The sequence below is a fragment of the Leishmania infantum genome, chromosome 31 (genome assembly GCF_000002875.2).
Source record: "Leishmania infantum JPCM5 genome chromosome 31".
Classification (NCBI taxonomy): domain Eukaryota; phylum Euglenozoa; class Kinetoplastea; order Trypanosomatida; family Trypanosomatidae; genus Leishmania; species Leishmania infantum.
Window position 1 is genome coordinate 10,001 of NC_009415.2, and position 15,904 is coordinate 25,904.

The 15,904-nt window shown below is 59.5% G+C and overlaps 6 protein-coding genes across 6 annotated transcripts; all 6 read right to left on the minus strand.

Moving 5' to 3' along the window:
* Window positions 1–496: 496 nt before the first annotated feature.
* Window positions 497–1,441, minus strand: AQP1 (aquaglyceroporin; the record flags this gene model as incomplete). Its single annotated transcript, XM_001467228.1, has 1 exon — window positions 497–1,441. The coding sequence occupies one exon, from the start codon at window positions 1,439–1,441 to the stop codon at window positions 497–499; it is 945 nt and encodes a 314-aa protein (XP_001467265.1).
* A 973-nt stretch (window positions 1,442–2,414) lies between these two features.
* LINJ_31_0040 (conserved hypothetical protein) lies at window positions 2,415–5,573 on the minus strand (the record flags this gene model as incomplete). Its single annotated transcript, XM_001467229.1, has 1 exon — window positions 2,415–5,573. One exon carries the CDS (start codon window positions 5,571–5,573, stop codon window positions 2,415–2,417), a length of 3,159 nt encoding a protein of 1,052 aa, XP_001467266.1.
* A 2,039-nt stretch (window positions 5,574–7,612) lies between these two features.
* LINJ_31_0050 (hypothetical protein, unknown function) lies at window positions 7,613–9,253 on the minus strand (the record flags this gene model as incomplete). Its single annotated transcript, XM_003392659.1, has 1 exon — window positions 7,613–9,253. The coding sequence occupies one exon, from the start codon at window positions 9,251–9,253 to the stop codon at window positions 7,613–7,615; it is 1,641 nt and encodes a 546-aa protein (XP_003392707.1).
* Window positions 9,254–9,865: 612 nt separating this feature from the next.
* Window positions 9,866–10,555, minus strand: CYP5 (putative cyclophilin 5; the record flags this gene model as incomplete). The annotated part of the gene is made up of 1 exon (XM_001467230.1): window positions 9,866–10,555. The coding sequence occupies one exon, from the start codon at window positions 10,553–10,555 to the stop codon at window positions 9,866–9,868; it is 690 nt and encodes a 229-aa protein (XP_001467267.1).
* Window positions 10,556–11,109: 554 nt separating this feature from the next.
* LINJ_31_0070 (conserved hypothetical protein) lies at window positions 11,110–11,511 on the minus strand (the record flags this gene model as incomplete). Its single annotated transcript, XM_001467231.1, has 1 exon — window positions 11,110–11,511. The coding sequence occupies one exon, from the start codon at window positions 11,509–11,511 to the stop codon at window positions 11,110–11,112; it is 402 nt and encodes a 133-aa protein (XP_001467268.1).
* A 345-nt stretch (window positions 11,512–11,856) lies between these two features.
* LINJ_31_0080 (helicase-like protein) lies at window positions 11,857–14,709 on the minus strand (the record flags this gene model as incomplete). Its single annotated transcript, XM_001467232.1, has 1 exon — window positions 11,857–14,709. The coding sequence occupies one exon, from the start codon at window positions 14,707–14,709 to the stop codon at window positions 11,857–11,859; it is 2,853 nt and encodes a 950-aa protein (XP_001467269.1).
* Window positions 14,710–15,904: the final 1,195 nt, after the last annotated feature.

The following is a 15,904-nucleotide window of genomic DNA, read 5'->3' on the forward strand; positions in this document are numbered from 1 at the left end:
ACAAGCTGACCCTTAAAATAGCAGGTCACCTACGGCTGCTGCACGACGGCAGTATCGAGACGGGATGACTAGCACCCTTTCGTGTGGTGCAGAAAACCGTGATTCCGCTGCATACAGCGCAGGCCAGGTCCAGAATCACACTCGGTATTACCGAAGCGCCGCAAAAGCAGAAGGGCAATGATTGGAAGCGCATGCTTGCTGAGTCGTCGAAACGACTGGCAGCGAGATGATAGAAACAGCATCGTAGCCGCGAGTGTCTCCGGTACAGTGTCAGCACAAGCCTGTCCGCCGAGGCGATGGCAGGGTGCAGGCTTTCGACGTTCCCGCAGAGTGGGCACGGGACCCTGATACAACGGTGAGGTGGCTCGCGTCATAAAGGCAGAGGGAAAGCAGAGAAAAATAATAATAATAATAAATCGGAAAGAGTAAATGGTCAGTCAGCACGAGCTGTGGTGTTTGTACACCCAGCATAGAGAGCAGGGGTAGCGAAGCACGTCTAGAAGTTGGGTGGAATGATGAAAAAGACATACAAGAACATGCCGAGAAGGGCGCCAACAAACGGCGCGACTAGAGGTATCCAAAAGTAGTAGCTGTACAACGTGAAAGGCTCTGAGCCCCAGAGCATGGCCGAGAGTATGCGAGGTGACAAGTCGCGTGCGGGGTTGAGGCCATAGGAAGAGTTGATGCCTGTCGTGATGCCAATGACAAACAACAGTAGTCCAATAGCCACCGGCTTGTAGTTGACGGCAGGAGTCATGCGAGGATCCGTGATGGCGAGAATGCCCATCATGAGGGCCATGGTGTTGAACACCTCACTCCACACTGCGTAGGTGTTTGCAACATTAGGGTATGTGGCGAAGATTCCGCTGTACTTGGACGCCATCGTCTCGTTCGGAAGCAAGGCCTTTTGGGCGTCGTCAAAGTGCGATTTGAAGAGCCCGTAGGTGTTGGCGGCACCAACCAAGCCTCCGAGAAATTGGGCGAGAAAATAGCCGGGTAGCTTAATCCAGGGAAAGGCACCAAAGACACAGTTCGCGAGCGTCACAGCTGGGTTCAGGTGACCACCCGACACCGCCATGCTCAGGAAAAGGCCGATAGTGAGCCCAAACCCCCAGCCAAAGGTGATGGCCATGTAGCTGGAGTTGGACTGGTAGCTTGCAGCGTTACCGGCGTGAAAGACAGTGGTAGCAATGACGCCGGTTCCAAAGGTGACGAGGAAAAACGTGCCGAAGAACTCGGCAACATACTCGCGTAGCCACCATCGGTATTTGTACAGGGGCCACCTGTTCTGCGACGTGAAGTTCCTTTTACCCTCGAGCTGTCCCTGCTCTTCCTCGTGCATTTGGTTTTGAATGGGGACCCCTTCCGGGTCCTCCTTGTCCATGTACAGCTGAACCTCGGCATCGTAGCACGCGGGAGGTGTGCTTGTAGGAGAGTTCATCGGGATGTACTGAAAAAGGGGTGTGTGTCGCGAATTTAGTGTTAAGTGGGGAAGTGCGCGTGCTGTTGATGAAGTCCGCGAAGAAGAGTAGAAAGAGGCCTGTTTCGGGGCAAGAAAGAGAGAATAATCAAGGGAAGAGTTTCGGTCAAGGAGAGGCATCCGTGGGCACAGGCTAGCGGCAGGAGGTTGCCGCGGTGGTGAAGAATATCGAGATGATGAAGTGGGAAGGGCAACGAGCGCTTTATGCGTTCGGCCCGCTGGATGGGGAAGTGTATTCTCAGATGACCTCGCAGAAGTGGTGGGCAGGGAGGCGTTGCACCGGTTGTCTCGACGCTGGCGTTTGTTGCGAGCGCGACGCGCGACCGCGGTGGCCAAAGGCGTTCCTTGGGGGTTATGAGCCTGCGGGTTATCCTGCTTGTTGCGATGGCGCGTGCTCGCCGGTGGGGGTGTCGGGCTTGGGTGTTGCGTGCCGGCCCGTGGCGAAGCCGCCGGCGCCACGCAGCGGAAGCCCAAGCCCCACCCCCGGGCCGCCGCGAGGAAGGGGAGCCCCAGCACGGCAGACGCGCCCCCTCCTCTTCCCTTTGCAGCAGGGGGAGGGGGGTGTCTCGGTGGGCGCTTGGGCGTGAGTGGAAGGGGGGTGGGGGTGGGATGGGTGCGTGGGCGATCGTTTGGGGTCGCCGTGGGGACGGCGGTGGGGGGCAGTTGCTGCGCATGCAGCCGGGGCACGTTTCGTCCGTTTCAAGGCGGACGGAGTGGGGGGTATGCTTCTCTGACGTGCTGATGGCAGTGGTGGGTCTACAGTTTTTTTTTTTTGGATGCCAGCACCACGGCGAAGTGGTACAGCGAGCTTGCCAAATGAGCGCGCGCAGCATGCGAGGGGGAAAAAAACGACGATAGCACTGGACCGAGGGATCGTGTAGGACAAACTCTTTTTGGAACCACCTTCGACACACTTGAGGCGTGAGAATTCGCATCACGGTCCGGTAAGCGCGCTCTGTGGGGCTGGCGATCGCGGGTAGGCAACAAGTACGACATCGCTGGCAGTCTGCGACGCCATCCAGCGAGCAAAGCGCGCGCGCAGGCGAGCAGCCCGCTGCGGCTTCGGTGCGGCGACGTCGTGCGCAGGCGGTGGCTGTGGCGCTTGTTGCATCTGTGGCTCCTGCGGCGGCAGTGCTGCGCCGTCGTCTTCATTGCGAGCGACTGGCTGGGCAGCGTCGCCTGTAGGATCTGGAGGCGCAGGCGGGGCCACGTGCCCTGGCAGCAGCGGAATGATAATGTGGTGTATCTGAAAGCGAGCAAGCCTGCCCCAGTCGGCGTTCGTCAGCTGCATCGTGCGATGTGAGAGGCCGAGAAGCAGTAGTGCTGCAAGAAGCGACATCTGCCCGAACGTAGGAAGCAGATTCCCGTCGGAGAGACAGGTGAGCGCCCCGATAACGAATCGCACGAGCCCGCCGTGAAGGACAGAAGGCAGCAAAACCGCGTGAACCGCTTCCAGAGACGGGGGCCCTTGAATCAGCTGCGGCGCGTACTCGAGGCAGCGATGAAAGAGGGAGGTGCGCAGGAGTGCACCCTCAGCAAGCACCCACACCGTTACGGCGAGCGCACCCGTTGCCCAGCGGAGCAGCAAGCAGAACCAGAACGGCAAAGCAACGTAGTCTGCGGCAAGACGATCCACGTAGTTCAGGTGCCACTGCGAGCACACCACCAGCGGTGCAGTCACGGCAAGGATGGCGGCAGCACTCAAGCGGGGGAGTGTGGCCAGGTACTGCGTGGTTTCCGTGGTAAGGCGTCGCAGCGTGTCGCGCGAGCACACGACCACACCGTCACCGGGGAAATCGGCGAGTGACGACAAAAACAACGACAGCGACGTGTCGTTCTTCTCGCCAGCTCTCTGCCGCAGCTCGGGCACCATTCGACTCGATTTGACGTGCACGAGCCGCCGGCACAAGCAGGTATCGACTCTGGTGAAGTCTACCGAGACCCCGTAGAAACACAGCATGACCGCCTGCATCTTCAAGTTCTGCGCGCCGCGACGCAGCTGCGGAAACGCGGCGTTTAAGTTTCCACCATGTTGAAGGACACGCACGATGCTGAAGGCGAAGCCGAAAAAGGGAAACCACACATTCCACGAGGCCCACTCCACCGCTGCCCCTATGAGCATGTTGGCGCCCACCAAACAGACGGCGTAGGCGGCGCGCTCCACCACCTGGCTACCTCGCTGCCGCATCTCGGGAGTGTTGTCGTTGGAGTAGAGGAAACAGTTCGAGAGCGACCGCCGCACTAGCGTGTGCAGCCGCTTCAGAATGCTCAACCAGCAGTACAGGAAGTGGAAGTGCATGTCCTGCTTCTCGGGAGAGTAGAGGGGCAGGTACGTCAGGGACTTGGGCAGCGTCTCTGGGAATAGGTGATGGAGACCGGCAAACGCGCCAAAGCCAACGGTGACCGTGTACACCGCGACAAGCAGAGGCACTTCAAGCAGCGTCCGCCAGAAGCCACCTCCGTGCAAGCGGAGAAAGGCAAAGAAGAACTCATTCTCTGCAAAGTCCTGGGCAACCAGCGTGTACGGCGAAAGCACCGCAAAGGTGCCCGTCAGCAGCCACAGCAGCGTGGTTTGCATCGACCCAATGAGCGTCAGCCACGTGGAGAAGGTTGAGATTCGTATAAGCACCCCAGCGCTGTACCACATGAACTCAGCCAGAGACGCCGGCGACGGATGGGCAGACGGGCAAGACACCGCCGCCCCACACGTCGCGGCATCGAACAACGGCGGGGACACTCCCCGCCAAACATCAGGGAGGACAGTGAAAAGTGCGCGTGCCACGTTGATCGGCTGCACGAGTGGCTTCACAGCAAATGCGGAGGCGCGTGTCGCGCTATCGCAGCGGAGCGGAAGGAGGTGCTCGGTACGAAGGACCTGCCACGCGTCGCGGCGCTCCATCAGCACGGCGAGGTCGCCCTCCACAAAAAAAGGGAAAAGACACGCATACACGATGACAGGAATGATGATGGCCCACGCCAGGAAAAGCGCAAGAAGCGAGGCGGCGCTACGGGTGAATAGGCTGCTCAGGAAGAGGGAGCGGGACAGCCGTCCATCAGCGACCCTTCGGCAGCGCGCCGCAGCGCGCAGGATAAGCGGCCACTCCATCAGCCCCACCACGGAGGCGGCGACCCAGTACACGTACGGCGGCACTACGGCGGACGTTACGGCTGTGGCCGCGTGAAGGTGCAGCGAGGGGTACGCGGGCGGAAGCAGGCGGCGACACAATACAGCGGCGCCGTGGCAAAGCGACTCGAGGGTGCTCAGGGTGACGTGGCCAAGGACAACGGCACTGACGCCCATCATGTGCACGAACAGCACCTTCGCAGCGTACCGAGCAGGGCCGAAGTTCCACGAGCTGAGCCGCTGAGCGGGACCTCGGCTGGCGCGCACTTTTGCCTTCAGAAGCTGCAGCGTGGCGTCTTTGCTGATCTGCGCCTCCGTCGCGGAGAGGTAGCGGCTGCGCGATGCGCTCTGCGACTCTGCATTGCAGCGCGTGAATGCCTCGTTCAGAGCGGATGTGGCCGCGTCGTCTTGGACGGCGTTCGCCGGTGGCTGCATCGGCGTCTCCGGTGGGAGGCCGACGACGTAGTCCTCGTGCAGAAACACCCAAACTCGAAACTGCTCAAAGACCCAGAGCAGCGCGACGGGTACCGCGGTGATTAAGGCACCAAGCACGTAGAAGAGCCCCCCAAGTACCGGCAACCCCGCGGGGGCCCTGTGGCGGAGCATCACGTGAGTCAAGCAACTGTGCCACATCATCGTGCTGGCAAATAGCACAACAAGACAGCACACAAGCACCTGGAGCGGTGTGGACAGCGACCCGCACAGACGACGCAACGGCCGTGCCACAAGGAGGTTTGCGGCCAGCTGCAAGCCTCTCAGAGATGTGAGGGGTGGCACGTCCTCTATAGCCACCTGAAGCGTGTAGGCTGTGCCACACACCTCACACGACAGCTCCCCACGCGACGCGATCCATTCTGCGAGGCAATATGGGTGCGCATACGCCATGGTGCCCTCGCACTGGCACGGGCGAATGATCGGCGCATCGTCTGCCTGGCATATGCGGCACACAGAGGTAGGGTCCTGCTCCATCGCCGGACCGCCAACTGAGCCTGTGAGCTCAAAGGCGATCTCTGGTTGTGTGTATGTGTTTCTCGTTTTCGGTCAAGAAACTCAACACCATGCGGCTGCGCAGGGTGCAGGAAGTGGAGAGGAGGGCAGAGAGAAAAAGACGTATACGTGCTGCGTTGGGAGAAGAAGGCACTGCCGTTGGATGTGAGGAGAGGCTACCCTCAACCAGGGCCACAAATAGTACGCCGGTCCTTAGGCCCGCGCGGCACACCACAGACGAGCGCACACGTTTCTGGCACTGCCGCAGAGCAGCTAGAGGCGCACGGGAAGAGCGGCGACGGTCCACCCCCCGCGTATTCTTCGATGGAGCCGTAAAGGCTGCTTGCTCGCTTGGGCGTTTCTTGTGAGTTTTTGCACGTACCGTCACACGCTGGCGAGACACACCGAATACCCCGTCGAGGGGGGGGGAGGGACGAAAAGAAACGAGGGTTAGGAGGCTAGAAAGAGGTGTGCGGCTGAAGCGTTGGGGGCGCGCGCGAGGGAGGTTATCAGAGCAGGCAGCGGCGATGGCCTTCCATATGCACACGGAAGCAGTCCCTTGAACGACATTGCTCATCCGCCACCAACGCGGAGACGTGACACAAAAAGGGCAAAACACCCTACTCAACAAAAGTTCTTCTGGCTTACATATGTTTTCTATTTGGGGGCACATGCACAGTTGCACAGGGAAGAAGCGGTACGAAAGAGGCCCCTCCTCACGCGCTGCGCTTCTCCGGCGCTGCTGGAAGTGTTGTTCTTGATCGCTCCTTCATGGAACACGCGCGCAGGGAGGCACAGGTATGAGACTTTATACACGGCGCTAGACTCAAAGGAGGTGCAGGAAAGTGAAGAAACATACCATAACGGAGAAGACTGCCAAGGGGAAAAGCAATAGCTTGCCATCTTCAACGCATCCACTCTCTGCCACACAACATGAATGAAAGCCCACCCTACCCCCGGCCCATCTCGTGCCAGCGGAGCAGCGGTAGGCGCGCGCGACAGCAATGCACCGACTCGGCCTCGAACTCTACCTACTGCGGCCGCCTCGCAGGTTGCCCCAGAGCCGCTCCTCCCAGCATGCTGGTCGATACCGATGGTGTATCTCTCTCTGGGGCGGCTGAGGCCTCCCACACCAGTTGGCGGTGTGAGCGCGGGGGCGGGGGTAACAGGTACGTTCGAGTTGCGCGGACACACTCTGCCTAATCCTATGGATGGCGCAAGCGTGTTCGCTGTCGCGGGCCGCTTGGATGCAATGCCATCCAGGCCCTGACTGCGGCCGATAGCTCTGACTCTCATGCATCGTGGGTACCTGACCCTGACACTAGCGGAAGCGGTTGTGCATTGACGGGGGATAGGAGGAAGGGGAGGGGCTGCTTGGCTTCTACCCTAGACAACGTGGGAGTATGGGACGCTGCGATTCCACGCGCTGACGGGTCCGCCCCCACCAGGGGAGCGGAGTGAGAGCAGAAAAGATAGAGAGCAAGCGCCGGGGGAAATAAACGGGCAAAAAAAAAACGCCGGCTAGTCGGCAAAGTAGGAGTCGTTCAGTTACGGCACACACGCACATCCACATCGACTGCCGCAAGTCATGCGATGGGCGCCACGCTTAATAAGAATGTTTTTTTTTTAAGTTTCCGTAACGCAAAGACGCGCTGCACCAAATCTGGCCTCTTGTCCCTTCCCTCTCTCCGTTTGCCACGCGCCGGATGCCGGTAACTCGCGTTGTGCGAGAGAGAGAGTGATACAGAGAAGCAGGAACCGAGGATCGAGGATCCGAATCGAGGCGTGAGAGAAGAAAGTAACAAAGAAAGCAAGGAAAGACAAGGAAAGATAAAAGAAGGCTGAAGGGAAGTCCAGGAAGAAGAAAACGCAGTAAGTGGTCACGCTACTCGTCTGTCTTGGTGCCTGCAGAGAAACGAGGTAGCAGTGTGGCAGCCGCACACAGCGGAGGAGAAACGATAGTGAGGGGTCGAGAGAGAGAGTCGCAGGATCGCGTACTATTTAGTCTCCGTTTCGGGGCTCTATGCCACGCGAGCGTCAGCGAGCTTGGTGCTGTAGGTGCTCGGCTCGCGCCACTGCGCCTGGTCGGCTTCCAGAGACTCGTCGTTCTCCCCTGCTGCTGGCAGCGTTTCGTCCTCGCGGAACTTGGGCAGGGTCGGCGCAATAACCATCGGGACGAACTGGAAGAGCATGAAGAGAGGAAGCGCCTTCCAATAGCCATTCACCTCGGTAACACCCAAGCTCGACATGAAGGCCACCGTGACGGCAGTGCTCACCACGCCGCCGCCGGAGACGCTGACGCTGTAGAGCTGGAACGCCGCCGTTTCGTAGAAGCGCGGCGCCTGCATAGCCGCCAGCGAGAGAGTCGGCATGAAGGCGAAGCGCAGGCAGGCACTCACAACGACCGACTCGATGGGAATGAAGACGTTGTAGTTGAACTTGCCGTTGGTGCTGCCCATCACGCCCCAGAAGTGGAAGAAGGTGCCGAAAGCCCAAGCGCTGCAGCCGGCGAGGCAGATGATGAAGGGGTTGGCGCGGAACATGCGACCGTGCGAGGCCTCGGAGTGCTGCGCAAAGTACATCCACAACGCGTACGCCAGCGCACCGAGCAGGGCGCCGAGAGAGCCCAGAATGGAATTGGCCTGGCGAAGACCCAGTGAGAAGGTTTCGGTGTACTGGTATTCGAAGGAGAACTTGGTATTGTACAGCGCGTCCGGCAGCATGAAGTAGATGAACGTGAAGCACAGAATGAACATGAACCGCCCGCCAAAGGCTTCCTTGCGAGTGGAGATGGCCTGCTTGCCCATGTTAAGCGTGTTGCGGTAGAAGACGACGGGCTCGGAGGTGCGGATAGCGGCCCTGCGGTAGTCCGTGTAGTAGTAGCGCTTCGTGAGGAAGAGAACCTGCAGAATGAGCACGCAGCAGCAGATGCCGGCGATAAGACACATCCAGCGGTAGTTGACGTACGGCTTCATGGCGTCGCCGTAAGCAAACTGGTAGAAGATGGTCTGAATCAGAGAGCCCGCCGTACGCCACACCATCGCCTGTGACATCAGCCCGCCGATGCGAGCCGACGTTTCATGTGACGACTCAACAAGGCGGTTGCCGTAGTTGATTACGACGGCGTTCATGGGCATGTAGATGAACATCGTTGCCACCTGCATGATCCAGGCGAGCACGAGCATGCTGCTGTACTGATTCTCGATGTTCTTGGTCGCAAAGCAGACGAAGCAGACAATGGCGTTGATGACGCAGGCGATGATGATGACTGGGCGGAAGCGTTCGCGTCCAACGCGAATCAGGTCGACGATCAGACCAAACACCGGGCCCAGGTAGAGCATGTTGTAGCAGAGTGAGTAGAACTGCTTCTGCTGCGCCGTCGTCCACGAAAAGTAGTTCGTCGTGGCAAAAGAGCCGAGTACGTAGTTCATGTTCTGCGTGATGGTGCTCGTCAGCAGGAAGAGACCGATGCGCCATGGAAGGAAGATGGGGACGTGGCTCATGTCCATCTCCTCATTCATCATGTTGTCCCAGTAGCTGTTCATCCACGACTTCTCGGTTGCAGCGCCATTGCCGCACGACGTCGGCCGTGGGTGCCTTTCGTCGTCCTCGGCGTTTACATTCTCGGTGTCACCCTCCCTCTGCGACTTCCGGCGAGACATGCGCGACAAAGCGGTGGCGCCGTGTGGGGCGAGAGAGTGTGGCGGGTGGGCGAGGAAAGCGGGAAGGGCCGCGGAAGGCGGTGGACGTGGGCGGGCGGAGGGGTGAGTTCGTGTTAGAGCTGCTCAAAGCAAGGGCTGTGGCACACAAGATATGTGGGGGCTGTGCGGGTCCATTCGCGTGCGAAGAGCATCCCATGTGTGGAGAGAAGACAAGGGAGGGGACAGGCGAATAGGCAAGCGCAAAATGGGGAGGGGTGCGGGAATTGGCGGCGCAGAAGGAGCGGCCGAGCGCAGTTTGAAGGAAGTGGCCTCCAAGCAAGCAATGCGTGAGCCGGCCAGTTCCAAAAAAAAAAATGACGGCAGTAGCGGCAGAGGCACCGGCGGTTGTGTTGCCGTGCGTACGGCTGTGCGCCGCCGCAGTGGCGCTCTGAGTGCCGCGCACAAACACCCCACCCACACACACCCCCCCACACACACAGACACCTCGTTACATGACGAATCGGTGATGCTCGGGAGAGCTCATGGCTGCCGTTCCTCTGCGTAGCCGGTCCACACCCTACAAGAACGTAACACGACACACGAGAACAAAAAAGAACGAACACCGAAGCTGTGCTAGAGCTCCATCTCCTTCACCACACCACAGTCGCTGATGAGCACAGTCTTGCTGGGCTTACCGTGCGGCGTGCCGTAGCTCTCCAGTTTCTTCACATGCTCGTAGCCGTGGAGGACCTGACCAAAGACGACGTGCTTCCCATCCAGCCACGGGCACGCTATGGTGCAAATGAAGAATTGCGAGCCGTTGGTGTTGCGACCGGCGTTGGCCATGGAGAGAATACCGGGGCCCTTGTGCTTGCCGGCCTTGCCGTCGAAGGACTCGTCCTTGAAGCGCGTGCCGTAGATGGAGCAGCCGCCGGTGCCGTTGCCCTTCGTGATGTCGCCACCCTGAATCATAAAGTCTGGGATGATGCGGTGAAAGGCGCAGCCCTTGTAGGTGAGCGGCTTGCCATCTGGGGACGTGCTGCTAGTTCCCCGGCACAGCTCGCGAAAGCTCCTCGCCGTGACGGGGACGGTGTCGTCAAACAACTCAAACTCGATCCGCCCAATCGGCTCCTGGGTTGCCATGCCGAAAAAAGAGGACCCGCCCTGCTCCGCCACGTCAAAGAAGACTCGACTGTTGCGCGAGTTGGTGGTGTACGGTGTCAGGTATGGCTTGCTCGCTGGGGCCGCGTTTGCGCTGGAGGAGGCGAGGTACGAGTGCACCGCACTGCCTGCCACGAGAGCGCACGAGAATCGAAGCGCCATTAGGTAACAACGAGGAGGAGAAGAAAGTGGTGTTGGGGTGGGAGTGCTGCCGGGTGACTTTCCCGACCACACAGAAAGGAGGCGGGCGTGGGCGCGAAAGAATCGGCGTAGGACAGGCAAAGGACGACAACCACAAAAAAGCACACGGAGGCGAGGAGAGGCGAAGGGCGGGGCCCGCTCACCGGTTGAGGAGCCCAAAGAAGATAGAAGAGGATGGGAAAAGGTGAAGGCAACAAGAACGACGCGCCGGAGACGGGGCGGTGTAGAGAGAGAGAGGAAAAGAGACGACCTTGTTGGTTGGCAGGCTGTGCATCAGGTGCGCATCTGCGAGTAAGAGGGTGATAGGCAGGGGGACAGCGCAGGCGTGTGCGTACGCTGGTGGCGAGAGCGTTGGTGGCGGTGCTCATTTGCTCACCTCTCACGCACCACGCACGAAGGCCCGCTGATGTGTTAATGCCGTGGCCGTTTTCGTTCTTGACGAGGTGCGCGACGTCGACATAACAATGAGGCCAGCAGGCGAGAAGGGGGGGAGGACTGCGTCTTCTTCCGGTAGATTAGTAGCCTGGTGGTCGTGGAAGGTTCTGGATGGCGCGGGCGATGGCGCTAGTGCCGTCGATGGGCGTAATGCCCCACCAGCGATATCGGAAGTAGCAGAATGTGAAATACACAACCAAGACGATGGGGCCGATGACGGACACGTTGGCCACGGTGAGGAGCTTCTTGATTTTGAATTTCTGATCCACCGGCACCTTGCTCAGTTTATCCTCGAACATGGACAGCTCCTCGTTGCGCTCCTTCCAACGGCGGTAGGACCAGCGGTTGATGGGGTGGGTGTCCTTGTTCTCCTCCCAGTAGGTGCGCTCCCGAAGCGCGTCCTTTTTGAGCGTCTTGTTGAAGGCGTACAACCGCGCTGCGTTCACACGGCCTGCCGCCCCTTTCCTCACAAAGTTTGTCATGCTATTCTGCGGCGTCGCTCCGGTGCATATGCGAGGGGCAGAAACAGAAAAAAAAAGGATAGATGCTGTTTACAGCAGGATCGGGAGGCGATGGTGGAGAGGGAGTCAAGGACAGACCGGAGTAGACCGCGCTGAGGGTATCGATGAGGTCACTTCGGCATTTGCACGGAGCCGCACGACAGCAGATGAGGGCGCGCAAGAGATGATTGCCGTTTCATCGCGGATTCACGCGTGCATCCTCAACGTTGCCGTTGACGTTTGATTCGTTGTGTGGTTGTGCTCGTCGACGGAGTTCATGGCTCATGAGATCGCAGCAGCGTTGTCGTCGCCACCCGTGAGCGCCGCTCACGACAGCGTCTTCTGCGCGCGGAGGTGTGCTTTGCTGGAGAGGTGCGACTCCCACTTCAAAACAGAAACGTGCTCTCGGCAGATGCGACACATAACAGTGCGGCCCTTCGCAGCCGCGCTGGCGGCCTGCTTGCCCTTCCGCTTTCTCACCCTCTTCTCCTGTCGGGGCTGCTGGGCTCGACGCGGGGGCACAATGCCCTTGCGCAGGTTGTCGAGCGTTTCCATTCGCACGTGCTTCTGCGGGTATCCGGGGAAGTGCAGGTGGAGGTACCTTTGAAACGCTGGCACCTTGTCCGCGTTCTCGTACAGCAGCTTGAACTGCATGTAGGACTGTGTGATCATTGTCACGTCGTTCTTTACAATGGCCCCGGAGGAGGCGCGCCGCTTGCGCCACCGCAGCCGGTACGCCGCACAGAGGCGGTCCAAGTCCGCCTGCTTCTCTGGTGGCAGCCCGACTTGGAGTCGGCTGTCCGCCTGGTTGACGTTCATGAGACACCCCGCCAGCCGCTCAAACGGTGTCGCGTCGAGGCCGACGTAGCCGCCCTTGTGTATGTCGAGCGGCGGCACCGTCTTGTGTGCGCGGAGGTAGCGTTCCAGCGTCTGAAGGCACTCCTTCCACGGGTACGGCCCGTGCACGCCGTAGCGCTTCCATTGCGGCAGGCTCTCCAGGTCGCGCAGCTGGTGAACCTGGAGGTAGGTGGGGTCACCGCGCTCGTACATCTTGTAGCCGCGGCGCACGTACTGGTAGAACATGTTCATCGACACTGGCGTACCACCGACCACCCAGGCGTCGTTCGTCTTGGGGTAGCGGTTGCAGTCGTACACGATGCGCTTCATCTCCTCAAAGATGCTCTTCCACGGGAGCCGCGCGGCGCGGTGGAGGCGGTCGGTGTCGCGAGTGGAGTAGCGCACACCACGTCGAATAGCTGGCAGAACAAATCGGTGGAGCTTCTCCGACGTCAGCCTGAGCGAGCGAACGCCGACAACGTCGATGTCGTACGATTTCTTCTGAGGGTCGATCATGTACTCAAACAATTTCGGGTCCTCGTCCATGAGAGCATCCGTGAAAGGGATGAGAGTGGAGAAGCTCTGCAGATTGATGGGGTGATCCGCGGCGTGTCTGCGGTCATAGACGGCTGGCAGAAAGACGAACGACGGCGGTTTGCCCTCCATCCTGTTCAGCGGCCGGCAAATGCTCTGGATGATGTCGCGCGAGCTGTATCGCGGCGCGGCGAAAAAGACGGCGTTGAGGTCCGGTATCTCCACCCCCTCCTGGAAAAGGCGCACATTCAGCAGAAGGCACCGCTTCGCCGTTGTGAAGGACTGTAGGGCATGGGCCACGGCCGCGGCGCCCATGCGCGAGTGCGCGATGAGCACCGAGAAGGCCGCAACGTCGCTGGGGGGTGTCTCCGCCATTAGCTCCTCGTACATCTTGAGAGCGTGGGCGATGTCGCGGCAAAAGACGAGCATCTTGTCCACCATGCGCATCGCCTCGAACAGGTATGGATTCATGTGCGACATCGTGCCGCCCAGCACGACGCGCACGGAGAAGGGGTTCACGTAGCCATCGTTGATGCCCTCACGAAGGTAGTAGCGGTAGGCGATGCCGCCAAAGTAGCCGGTGTCACTCATTTTGATGGGTGTGTCGTACGTGGGGGTGGCCGTGAGGAAGAGGCGCTGACCATGCAGTGGGAGCTTCAGCACGGTGTTGAACGCCGTATCGGCTGCGCTGCCGCACACGCGGTGGCACTCGTCGAAAACGGTGAGCTGAAAGATGTTTAGCTCCTTGAGCAGCGGCGATGAGTGGTACGTGGAGACGACAACCACTTTGGGATTGCCCAGGATGGTTTCTCGAATGACGTCGGGGTTCGTCGTCATGGACTGACACTTGTTCCCGCTTAGCACCACCGGGAGTGGGTCGGAGCCGATGAGGAGCAGCGGCGTGTCCTGCAGACCGTAGGCGACGAGTTTGCGCACCGTCTGCCGAAGCAGGGAAAGCCCAGGGACGAGGTAGAGAACGCGCCCGCTACTACCCTCCTGGAGGGTGCGCTGAATGATGTGGTACGCCACCGGTGTTTTGCCGCATCGGCACGCCATCTGGCACACGGCTTTCTTGCGCTCGCGGAGCTCTGCCATGAGACGGGCAACGGCCTCCTGTTGGTAAGGCCGAAGCACGTCAAGGGAGTAGTCGTTGTGGTCGATCCAGGTGGAGAGAAAGCTGAAGTCTCCGCTGCAGAGGCCCTCCTCATCTTCCTCGCCTTTACTCACCGCAGGATAGACGTCTTCGTGGAGAGACGAGTGAGGCGTGTGCATGCCAGCCTTGACGCCGTCGAGAACTTCACGGTACGGCGCAATGGTGGTAGAGACCATGGCGGGAGAGGGCGGGGCCGCGTCTGGATCCTCGTCCGCCACGGTGGCTTTCAAGCCGGTGAAAGTGTGCCGACGTGGCCGCTGCCGAGGGTCGGCTGATGACGCTGCGTCGAGCGTGCCTCCGTAATGCGGACGCATGCGTTGGACAACGGAGAGGCGCAGCTTGCGTGCGAGCACCGCCGCTGTCTCCGTCACCTCGTCCTCGCTGAGCCGAATCAGCTCGCGGTGCTCGACACGTTTCGCGCTCAGGCAAAACAGCACCGACTGCTCGAGCAGAAGCGCCTCCTTGCTGGTCTGGCACTCGAAGACGGAGACATAGTGCCACTCCGGTGTAAAGCACGTCGTGAAAGAGGCCATTTCGAGGCGCGTCTCAAGGCAGGTGCTGTAGCCAATCTTCACAAACCCGGCAGCCTTCAGCCATGGGTGCTGCGCCACATAGAAGCCGATTGTCTGGAGGCGACATGATGAGCGGCTGAGCATTCCATCACACGCGGCACTGCGCGAGGGCGTGAGCGCGCGTCTGTACCTCGTGTGTGCCACTGAGCAAGGAGGGTCGTCGTTTGGTGGGAGGGGATGGGGGGAGGGGGAGGGCTGAATTGAGGGAGCGAAAAGTAAAAGAGCCCCAACGGTCGATATAGAGGAGTGCTTCTATGGGTCTATGAGGGGGATGCAAGACGAGGACGTACGAGGCGTCAGCGGTAATGATGCCGCCCCACACCTTTGTGAGTCTTTAGTGTCTGGCGAGTGCGAACACCAGAAATCCCGAAACGACGAGCTCGGTGAGGTAGCCTGCAGCCGCTGCCTCCTCACGGGATTCACAGAATGAGGGAGAAAGGGGCATAGGAGACAGAAAGGCACAAGCACGCGGTTTTTCTCCGATCTCTAGGCTTTTTCAGAGTAGTGCGCTTGGCTGCAGTGAGCATCGCAGCAGCGGATACGAACTCCCCATCCCTTTAGTGCTGGTACTCAGACAGAGGCCTCCTTTCGCTGGTGAGAGCTCAAAACAAGCGCAACGACAAGGAAAGACAGAGCGCATCACAACACTCCTCGTTCACCACTAAACGGTATCATCGTACAGAGCGAGGGAGGAGGGAGGTGGAAGAAGTGCGATCGGCTCGCATCAGAGCCGCCTCGCTTGTAGGTTTCACTTTTCATTTTGTGGCCATTTCGCAACAGTTTGGCAGACTTCGCTCTGCCGCTCGCGTGTGCGACTACAACACTACCTGTGGCACTGCTGCCATCCCCGTTTCTTTCGAGCGCTTCTTTCTTAAGGGGGGGATCTCACAAACACACTCACTCACACACACAGGATGAGGCTACATGCACACTTGTGTGCGTGCATGTTAAATAGAGAGAGAGACTTGCAGAGGATAACGTGCCTCGCTTTCCTTTGTTTTAGCGTGCTGGCGCATTCACCAGCTTACCTTGCGCATTTAAGAGGAGAATAAGAAACCAAAATGAATTATGTCCTTTCGTTGCTCTTATCGTGTGCGTGTGTGTGTTGATCAAGAGCCCCTCCCGTTTCTTTTTTTTCTTTCGCACGGTTTGCTTCTCTCATCTATGCCAACAGAGGCACGCAACAACAACAAAGACGCACACGCACACACACGCGCGCACACATCGGCGCATCGATTACGTCTCTCTCTCTCTTTGTTCCTTTCGTTGTTTCGCACCG